The sequence below is a fragment of the Melozone crissalis genome, unplaced genomic scaffold, assembly GCF_028551555.1.
Source record: "Melozone crissalis strain CALT ecotype California unplaced genomic scaffold, PUWL_Pcris_2 ptg000097l_1, whole genome shotgun sequence".
Taxonomy (NCBI): Eukaryota; Metazoa; Chordata; class Aves; order Passeriformes; family Passerellidae; genus Melozone; species Melozone crissalis.
The window spans coordinates 1646801-1657304 of NW_026535874.1; the positions used below are offsets into that span (position 1 = coordinate 1646801).

Consider the following 10504-nt stretch of genomic DNA (forward strand, 5'->3'; position numbering starts at 1 on the left):
CCGACTGGGCCGGGCCGGCGCCCCCTGCGCTGCGGCTGCTGCTGCTGCCAGAGCCGGGCGGGACTCGGGGACAGGGAACGGACACGGGGGGACAGCAAAGGCCTGGCGGCTGCAGGGATGGTGGCGCTGGGGCCAGCACCAGCACAGAGCTTCAGCCCGCAGTTAACCCCGAGGGAAACGCTGGGGAAAGGCTCCATTTCAAGCCGTCTTTACTCATGGCTGGGAAGGGACAGAAATAAAAGGAGAACAAGCAGGGCCCGCCCCCTTCTCCTTTGGGAGGAGCCCCAGGCCTGAGGCTGTGAGGGGCCATGGGGGCCATGAGGGGCTGTGAGGGACGCTTAGGAGACATAAGGGTCTGTGAGGGTCTGTGGCTGCCCAGACGCTGCGGGGAACCTAGGGTCCATTGTGGCACAGCAAGGCCTTGTGGAACCAAAGGGACCATGTTGACACTATGGACCCTCATGGTACCACAGGTCCATTGTTACACAGCAGCCACAGCAGGACTGCAGAATCAAGGAGATCACTGTGACACTGCACAACCTTATGGAATCAAGGCATCCATGTTACGCTACTGAGCCTCATGGAACCAAAGGTCCATTGTGACACTGTGGAACCAAGGAGACTGTTGTTGGCAGTAGGAAAGCTCATGGAACCAAAAGTCCATTGTGACATTATGGGGCCTCATGGAACCATGGAGACCATTATGACACTTTGGGACCCACTGGAACCAAGGGGCCATTGTGACACTGTGCTGCATCATGGAATCAAGGAGACCATTGTGAAACTCGGGGGTCCCAAGGAACCAAGGGTCCATGGTGACCTTGTGCAGCCGGGACTGTCACAGAGGAGCCACTGTGACACAGCGAGGGCGCATGGAGCCTACGGGCCATTGTGACACATCAGGGCTTTGTGGAACCACGAAGCCATTGTGACATTGCAAGGCCTCATGGAAGCACGGGGCCATTGTGGCACTGCAGAAGCAAGGGGAACACTGTGACACTCCGGGGCCTCATGGACCCAAGGAGACCATTTTGACACTGTGGGGTCCCATTAAACCAAGGGAACATGGAACAGGTCTGGCTAGCTGGGCCTCCTGGGGACCACCTGACAGGTCCAGCTCACCTTGGCATGTTGAGGGCTGCTTCTCATCTGCCCCTGAAGCACTGGGGCTCTGGGCTTTCGATCTTATGGGAGAGAACTGTCCTTTTCCTCCAGGGGCCCATGGCCAAAACTGGGATTCCTTCTCCAATTTTCCTTATATGCACAGATTGTTCTCAGATGAAATCTGCCAGGACAGACAGATCTGGCTGCCTTGGCCACCCAGGGCCACCTCTCATCTGCCTTTGAAACACTGGGACCATGTGCTTTTCTTTCTTATGGGAAAAAACATCCATCTTGACCAGTCGCTTATGGCCAAAATTTGGCATCTGCCTCCAGAATTCCCTATATCCAAGGATAGCTCCCAGACAAAGCTGCCAGGACTGACAAGTGTGGCTGACCTTGGCTTCCTGAGGGCTGGCACTCATCTGCCTCTGAAACCTGGGGCTCTGTGATTTCCTTCCTAATGGAAAGGACTTGTCTTCCTGTCCAGGTACCCACAGCCAAATATGAGATTCCACCTTCAAAATGCCCTATGTCCAAGGAGAGTCCCTAGATGAAAGGTGGCAGGACAGAGAGGTCTGGCTGTGTTGGCCTAAGGGTGGCCACCTCTCATCTTCTTCCAAAACAATTACACTTGGCATTTTTCTTTCCTACTGGTAAAAACCATCCATCCTGACCCGGTGCCCATAGCCAAACCAGGAATTCTACCTCCAAAACTCCGTACATCCAAGGATTGCTCCCAAATGAAAACCAGGCAGGTCTAGCTGCCCTTGCCGCTTGGGAGCTGTCCCTCACCTGCCTCGAAACACTGTGGCTTGATGCTTTCCTTCCTATGGAAAAGAACCATCCTTCTTGTCAAGGAGTCCAAGGTCAAAATTGAGATTTCTCTTCTGAAATTTCATATATCCAAGGACTCCTCCATGACAAAAGCTGCCATGACAATCCGGTCTGGCTGGCTTGGGAGCCAGGACAGGAGCCACCTGTCTCCTCATCTGCCTTTGAAACACTTGGGCTCTGTGCTTTCCTTCCTATGAAAAAGAACTGTCGTTCTTATCTACAAAGAAATGGTCAAAATTGGGATTCCACCTCCCAAATTCCCTATATCCAAGGGTTACTTTCATACAAAAGCAACTAGAACAGAGAGGTCTGGCTGACTTAGGCCTCTGATGACCAGCTTTCGTCTGCCCCTCAAATACCGGTGTTCCGTGCTTTCCTTCCTATGTAAAAGAACTGTCCTTCTCCTCCAGGTGTCCATGTCTGAAATTGGGATTCCACCTAAAAAATTATGTATATCCAAGGGTTGCTCCCAGGTAAAATCTGTCAGTACCATCAAATCTGGCTGGCCTTGGCCTCTGGTGACTGCCCCTGCAACACTGGGGCTGGGTTCTTTCCTTCCCATTAAGATCCCTGGGACACTGTGGGAACCTCATGGAACCAAGGGGATCATTGTGGCACCACTGGAGCCCATGAAACCAAGGGGCCAAGGTGACACAGCAGGCATGGAGCACAGAGACCATTATGACTCTGTGGGGCCTGATGGAACCATGAAGACCATTGTGACCCTTCAGGGCCTTGTGTCACCAAAGGGGCATTATGACACCTCAGGTCCTCATGGAAGCAAGGGACCATTGGGACACTATGGGGCCCTATGGAACCAAGGGAACAGGGAGCAGGTCTGGCTGCAAGCACCGAGCCCGGCCGGGGTCTCGGAACCATCTGCAGGCCCCGGGTGAGATATTACCTCTTTCAGTGCTTCCATCCTCCCTCGAGTGAGAGAAAAGAACAAAGTGCAAGCACATACAGGAGCAACAGGAAGACACCAAGGTCATGAAGAGGAAGTCGAGTCCCAGATGGGAGGGATGAGGAGATGTCCTGATCTTGGGGCTGAAATCCTCTTGTAAAGCTATGGAGAAGGATGTAACTGATACACCAGACTGTTTTTCCCTGTATCGCATTGAAAATTATGGAGACTTGACTTGTTCAGCAAAGGCCTCCATGCTAAAGTAAGCAAATGTTGAAGTAGCTGTGATCCCGTGAGAAGTTAGAACATTGAAAAAGGGAAGAGTGATGAGATCCTGTGCCTTCACAGGGAGAAGAAAAAGATCTCTGTTCTCAGAGATGAAGATGATTTCAGAAATAGATGAGGAAAACCTTTGCTCTTAAACAGCTCATCTTTAAACTAATGCCCCATAGGTTGACATGGCCCATAAACACATCTGTAAAAGAGCTTTGAAAAACTGGGAGGGATGTCAAAATTGCAGATTTTTCTGGGCAGTTGCTATTCATGGAAATTGAGAGCCACAAGAGAAGTGTTTCTTCTGGAGAAGTCTCCATAGCATGAAAGAGAGACTTCTCTCCCTAAGTGAACTCAAGAAAGACTATTCCAGTTGGGGTAAACTGACTGAAAATTCTAGGTTTGTCTCTCTATATTGTCAGTAAGAAAGAAAAGGTTGCAGGGAGAGGAGAAGTGTTCTGAAAGTTTTGTTCTTCTTACTCTTTCTTTTAGTTGCTATTGATGAACTTTTCCTCATGCCCTCTTAAAGTTTTGAGCCTGCTTTGCTGTTCTCCTAACCTTATCACACAAGAGGAAATGAGTAAGTGTATTCTACTGAGTGCACTGGTAATTACCCAATACTGAACCCACTACAATAATTGCTGCATTCTCCAAGAAATCTCAAATTGGTGAATGAAAACCACTACCGAAATATTTCTGATGAACTGCACTAGAGCAGAGGGAAATCAAGGCAGAACCATGGTTTGTCAGGACTTGTTTGATCCTAATGAGCCACACGGTGCATTTGGAGCTGAGCCCTGGAATCTCAGGGCCTGAGAGGAGATTACACAAACCTTTCCAGGCGTCAAAGTTAGAAGAAAACCCCAAAGTGTCTCAAAGCATGGATGGGTCCCACTGAGGTCCATCCCCTACACTGGCTCCTCATGGACTCCTTGGAGGACAGAACTGGAGGCCAGGATGGCACAAAAACTTCTAAGAGATTCAGTGTGGAAAGGAAAATCCAAAGTACTTTAAAAACCTTGAGTACTTCAAAGTATTAATAGGCACCACTGAGTGTCAGTACAAACCTCTCCAGGGACTCGTTAAAGCAGATAATTGGGGCCATGATTGCACAAACTTCTCACAGAGTCTGTATCAAAAGGGAAACACCAAGTACCTTAAAATAACTGAAGTAACTTGAAGCATTAATGAGCCCCACTGAGTGTTACTGACAAAGCCTCTCCAGAGACTCATTACAGCAGATAATTGGAGGCGATGATTTCACAAACCTCTCAGAGACTCCAAGGTAAAACCCAAACCCAAAGTCCTTTGAAAAACTCTGTGAGCATGAAGGAGCCCCCAGGGCCATTGCTGAGCAAGGCTCCCCAGGGACTCCTTCCAGCAGATCCTTGAGGCCACTGGGATGTGGGCTAGGGGGGGATGCTGAAGGCAGAACAAGGGGCTGACAGTGCCCAGCCTGGCTGGGGCTGTGCCAGGAGGCCCGACGGCCTCAGGACAAGGTGTCTCCTCCCAGCCCTGGGTGGCACAGACCCTGCTGTGCCCCAGGGCACCAAGACTTGTCTTCTCATTGTCCTCACCTGTCCTCACTGCCTCCAGTTCTCTGCTCTGCCTGGGGACACTTTCTCAGTCATGAACCTCGGTGGGACCCATTAAAAGTCCAAGAAACTTTGGAGTGTGATTCTGACTTGGAGTTCTGGAGAGTTTTCTTCAGCTCCCTCTCAGGGACTGATGTTCAGGGCCTGAGCACAAAGCCCCAGAGGCTCATTAAAGTCCCTGTGCTGTGTCTGTGCTGCTGAGCTGGGCTGGGCTCCTGGCACAGAGGTAGCTCCTGGTAACCAAGAAGAGCTTCAAAAGCACATTTCTCTTGATGAGCAGCTCTTCTGCCAGCCCAGCAGGGCTGGGGCACTGCCTGCAGCCACCCCAGGCACAGCACAGAGGCGCAAAGAGCTTCAATCAGTCAGGGCTGGGAAGGTGCTGAGAAGTGCCTGGGGCAGAATCACTGCCCGCCCTTGGCACAGGAACCTCGGGCTGCAGGACAATGCAGCTGCAGCTCCTGGAGTGATCTCCTGAAGCTGGAACATCCCAATGCCTACAGACTCTGTGAGTACATTCTCTGATTGTCTCTTGTGCAGAGCAGCCAGGGGTGCCCAGGGCTGTCCTGCAGAGCAGGATCCTGCAGCCCAGGGTGCTGTGCTGGGGCAGGGACTCTGCTGCCTGCCAGGGACAGCTCTCAGCCAGCCCTGGCAGCTGCTCCCAGCACTGGGGGACAAGATGTGGGTGGGAGGAGACAGCTGGTAAGGCTTGGAAGTGTTCTCCTTGTGAGGTGAGGATGCTGCATTGTTCAGGACTGCTCTCAGCATGGCATTTGACTGCAGAACATTTCCACGTAGATTATACATGGAGCGCAGGAAGGCAGGGGCTGCATAAAAGGGAAAATCCTGCTTTAATAATCTATTGCTCTGGGTTGCCAGGATGGGAAACTGGAGATATATTTTCATTTCTCAGTTCAGGTGGACAAAAAAAAAGTGTTGTCTAAGATCTGGATAAACCAGGGAGTTGTGGGATTTCAGCCTCTCAGGACTGGGGTGCAGGGTGACCAAGACCACCCCTGGGGGGCTTGGGAGTCCTGGAATGTTGCCAGAAATGTCTGGTGGTTAGACTTTGATCCCACACGGGAGACGACATCAGTATGAGGATAGGAGGATTTCACCGGGGTGAATGGTGAAGGGATAAGTTAATTGGAGTGTGAGATACAGGGTTTAAGATTTCTGTACAGGGGGGTCTAAAGAAGTAAGATGGAGGAATTGGGGCGTGTCCTTCTCCTTCTTCTTCTTCTTCTTGGCCTCCATCTTCTGTGGTGATGTTGGCACTTTGGGATTGGTCCTTACCAAAAGTGCACTGGTTAATAAGGGTAGAGGGTATTGGAGAAAAATGATAAATATTATATATGTAACTCCGAGTATAAAGATAAGTGGCCGCCCCGGGGACTCTCAGTGTGTGTGCCCATGGCTGACTGCTGAGCAGAACTCTGTCAGGCCAAGAGAAAATCGTTTAGATAAGCAATTAATAAACACCGAGACCGAGAAAAGATCTGAAGTCCCTTCTCGTCCTTTGGAGCGCGGGCTGCCCAAGGCCATCCCGGGCCTTTCCAGACCATCTAAACAGCTGAAAATCCGACAGGGAGTGACATAAATCAGCACAGGGCCCATCACAGGCAGCATCAGTGTCCCTTTTGCAGCCTCCTCAGGGTTGCTCTGACGTTGCCATCAGACCCTGCAGATCCAGAGCTCCCCTGGGCAGTGCCAGAGCTGGGAGGGGTCTGCGGGGCAGAGCTGAGCCCCCAGGGCTGGGCTGGGCTCTGGCAGCACTTGCAGGGCCCAGCCCTGGGCACAGGGAAGCAGCTGCTGGCAGGGACAGCTCCAGGCAGCAGAGCCCTGGGCAGGCAGAGGGGGGAAAGTGCCCCAAGCTGTGCTGGGATATTTAAAGTCCTTTCCAAACCCAGCTATTCCATGATTACTTTTTCTACAGATCCTCATGCCAAGACACAGCATATGTCCAACAGCAGCTCCATCAGGCACTTCCTCCTGCTGGCATTGGCAGACAAGCGGCAGCTGCAGCTCCTGCACTTCTGCCTCTTGCTGGGCATCTCCCTGGCTGCCCTCCTGGGCAACGGCCTCATCATCAGCGCCGTAGCCTGCGGCCACCACCTGCACACGCCCATGTTCTTCTTCCTGCTCAACCTGGCCCTCAGCGACCTGGGCTCCATCTGCACCACTGTCCCCAAAGCCATGCACAATTCCCTCTGGAGCACCAGGAACATCTCCTACACTGGATGTGCTGCACAGCTCTTTTTCTTTCTGTTCTTCATTTCAGCAGAATTTTCCCTCCTGACTATCATGTGCTACGACCGCTACGTGTCCATCTGCAAACCCCTGCACTACGGGACCCTCCTGGGCAGCAGAGCTTGTGCCCACATGGCAGCAGCTGCCTGGGCCAGTGCCTTTCTTTATTCACTGCTGCACACAGCCAATACATTTTCCCTGCCCCTGTGCCATGGCAATACCCTGGGCCAGTTTTTCTGTGAAATCCCCCAGATCCTCAAGCTCTCCTGCTTTAATTCCTACCTCAGGGAACTTAGGGTTATTGTGTTTTCCATCTCTTTAGCACTTGGTTGTTTTGTCTTCATTGTTTTCTCCTATGTGGAGATCTTCTGGGCTGTGCTGAGGATCCCCTCTGAGCAGGGACGGCACAAAGCCTTTTCCACCAGCCTCCCTCACCTGGGAGTCGTCTCTCTGTTCATCAGCACTGCTGTGTTTTACTACCTGAAGCCCCGTTCCGTGTCCTCCCCATTCCTGGATCTGGCACTATCTGTTCTGTACTCAGTGGTGCCTCCAGTCCTGAACCCCCTCATCTACAGCCTCAGGAACCAGCAGCTCAAGGCTGCAGTGTGGAGACTGATGACAGGATGGTTTCGGGAACATTAAACTATTGAAGTGAAGGGAGACGACCATCCGATTGATGAGCATCGACTCCATTTTATTGATCAAATCAGTCACCTTTTATAACAATGTTAATTGACTTCATGCATATTGCAAAATTCAAGCTCACGATAGGCTACAGAGAAAACTCCAACCCTCCTTTTGTTTACAATACCTGTGGTTTGTTTATTGAAACCAGGATCAGTGTTCTCACCGTGATATGAAAAGTTCTCAAAACCTTCATATCTGTTCCCAGAGCAGCTATCTGTTCCCAGAGCAGCCAAGGACAGAATGTTTGCCTGTTATGAGAAGACTGTCTGAGAATCTTATTGTTTATAAAAATGTGCTTGAAAACCTAATTATTTACAGAATCAAGCCTGGGAAATGCTGCTTTACAGCTACCTTTTACTTTTCCATCAGCTGTATACCTTCATGGCCTCTTTCTTTAAGCCATGCTTGAACCAGGCTCTCCACATTAAACTGCTGGCCAATTTCTGCAAATCACTTGTAATAAAAGTCATCTTTGATACTTCTTGTTTGTTTGGTTGTGGTTTATCTTTCTTTTTTTGTTTTAATTTAAAAATATTTACACAATGTAAATCCATTGTTTGTGTCATTTCTCATTTTCTTTCTCTCCACCTTCCCTGTCACCACAGACTGTGTCAATGAGGGGCTGCACTCTTGGTGTATGTGAAGGAACTAAAGGATCTTGCAGCAAAGTTTTCACCAGAGATGCCCTTCTGTTCTCTTCTCTGGAGCTGCAGCAGCAATGTCTGTGTGCAGAGCTGGGGGCAGATCAGGGCTGGCCCAGCAGCTGTGCCCAGCAGCAGCAGCACTTGGTGTTGCCAGTGCTGCTGCCATGGCCCTGCCCCACTGCCCTGGTGGCCCTGGTGTTGCTGCAGGGCCTGAGTGCTCCCAGGGCCGGACACAGCCCTGGGGGTGGCAGTGCCGTGGCTGCAGCAAGGACAGGCCATGGGCTCTGCTGGGGCAGTGCTGACGCCTCAGGCCAGGCCCTGGGGGCTCCAGGCTCCTTGCCCAGGCTCTCTCAAGAACACACCCAGGCCAATGCTCAGCACGAAAAGCCCTGTGAGCAGCCCCAGGCTGGCCGTGGGCAGGCTGGGCACAAACAGCATTGCGGGGGCTCTGCAAGGGCCCTGGGGGAGACAGAAAGGAGCAGCAGAGCAGGAGCTGATCCATCCCCAGTGCGCTGCACAGCCCAGGGCAGCGTCCCAGAGCATCCTCATGGAGCTGCCCACAACATCCCCCCTCTGCAGCCCTGGCCTCTCCCCCAGCTCACACAGGTGCCCCATCCTTGCAGGCACAGACACGGCAGCACTGGCTCAGCAGCCCCTGTTTGCATTGCACACAGCAGGGGGAGCACCCCCATGCTGTTGGTGTGGGGACATGAACCTGAGGGAGCACAAATGCCATCAGCCCCTGGGGCCAGCAAGGGCTGGGGGACACCAGGGAAACCACTCAGCTTTGTCCTGGCCTCTGCAGTCAGCCAGAAACTTTGTTCCCATCAGCTGGGAGTTTCCTGTCCCACTGCAGACAATGTTGCGCAGAGCCAGGGCTGCCTGGCAGCCACCCCCAAACTGCCCTGAGCATTTCCTTTGCTTCACCTTTGCTTTCTTTACTCTTTCCCCGATATAAATTTCTTGCTCTTGCCCATCCCTGTTCCTTCCCCTGCAAACATCCCATCCTTCTTTGCCCTTTCCTGTCTGGCTCCACTCCCCATTGCAGTTCCTGACTTGGCCCCATGGGAACGTCCCTTGGGGAGCAGGATCATCCTACAACTGCTGCAGGAATTGTCTGCAGGCTCCTGCAGTGCCTCATGCTGCTCCCTTGCCAGAGGCACCCCAGGCCAGGGGTCACATCTGGGCTGCTGTGTCTGGCTCTGGAGCTGCCTGTTCTGGGCAATGAGGAGGAGCTGCAGAGGCTCTGCAGGACTGACAGGCTGGGCTTTGGGGCTGTGAGGAGAAGCTGAGGGACTTGGGCTGCTGCAGCTTCTGAAGAGGAGGCCCAGGGCTCATCCTGTGACTGCTCCAAGGGTTTGAGAGAATCCCAGAATCAGCAGGGTTGGAAAAGACCTTGGAGATCATCAAGTCCAATCTGTGCCCTGACACTGCCTGGTCTCCCCTGAGCCTCCTCTTCTCCAGGATAAACAGCCCCAGCTCGCTCAGCCACTCCTCACAGGACTTGTGCTCCAGACCCCTCAGCAGCCTTGTTGCCCTTCTCTGGACACGCTCCAGCCCCTCCATGTCCTTCCTAAACTGAGGGGCCCAGAACTGCACACAGAACTTGAGGTGCTTCCCAACAAGTGCTGAGCACAGGGGAAGAATCACTGCCCTGCTCCTGCTGGACACATCATTCCTGAGGGAAATGGTAGGGAGGGGGTAGGGACAAAGTATTATTGATTGGCAGCCATGAAGGGTCTTGATTTTCATGTGTATTCAGACTGCATTAGGAGGGTCTGGGAGTCAATATCAATTGGACATTGCTGATATCAATCTATAAATAGGAAAAGAAAAGAGGACAAAACAGTTCTCACTGCATTGTTCTCAATATAGTATATTCACTTTGAATATACTTCTTAAATGTGTATAATTACCACGGTCAAATTGAATATTTATATAATTCCCTGGGGTTCTTCTTGTTCAGGTGTTTTGGAACAAATATTTATGAGCCTTTTACACTGAATTCCTGAACTGAAGTGGTCAAGAAAGAAGAGGCCTCTGGAGAAGCAAAGTTCTCCCGCAACCTCCAAGTGGCTAAGGATCCATCCCCATCAGAGCAGCAATGAACAGAAATGGGCACAACTTTGTGGCTGCCCCAGCTCTGGGATGGGCCCTACCCTGGGCCTGGAGCAGGAGCAGCTCTTGAGGGCCCCAAGGCCGGGGCTCTTGTGCTG

At 51.9% G+C, this 10504-nt stretch overlaps 1 protein-coding gene across 1 annotated transcript; it reads left to right on the top strand.

Annotated features, from left to right (window-relative positions):
- The first annotated feature begins 6666 nt into the window (after positions 1-6666).
- LOC128947363 (olfactory receptor 14J1-like) lies at positions 6667-7599 on the top strand. The gene has a single exon (XM_054291617.1). It carries the CDS (start codon positions 6667-6669, stop codon positions 7597-7599), a length of 933 nt encoding a protein of 310 aa, XP_054147592.1.
- The last annotated feature ends 2905 nt before the right edge of the window (positions 7600-10504 follow it).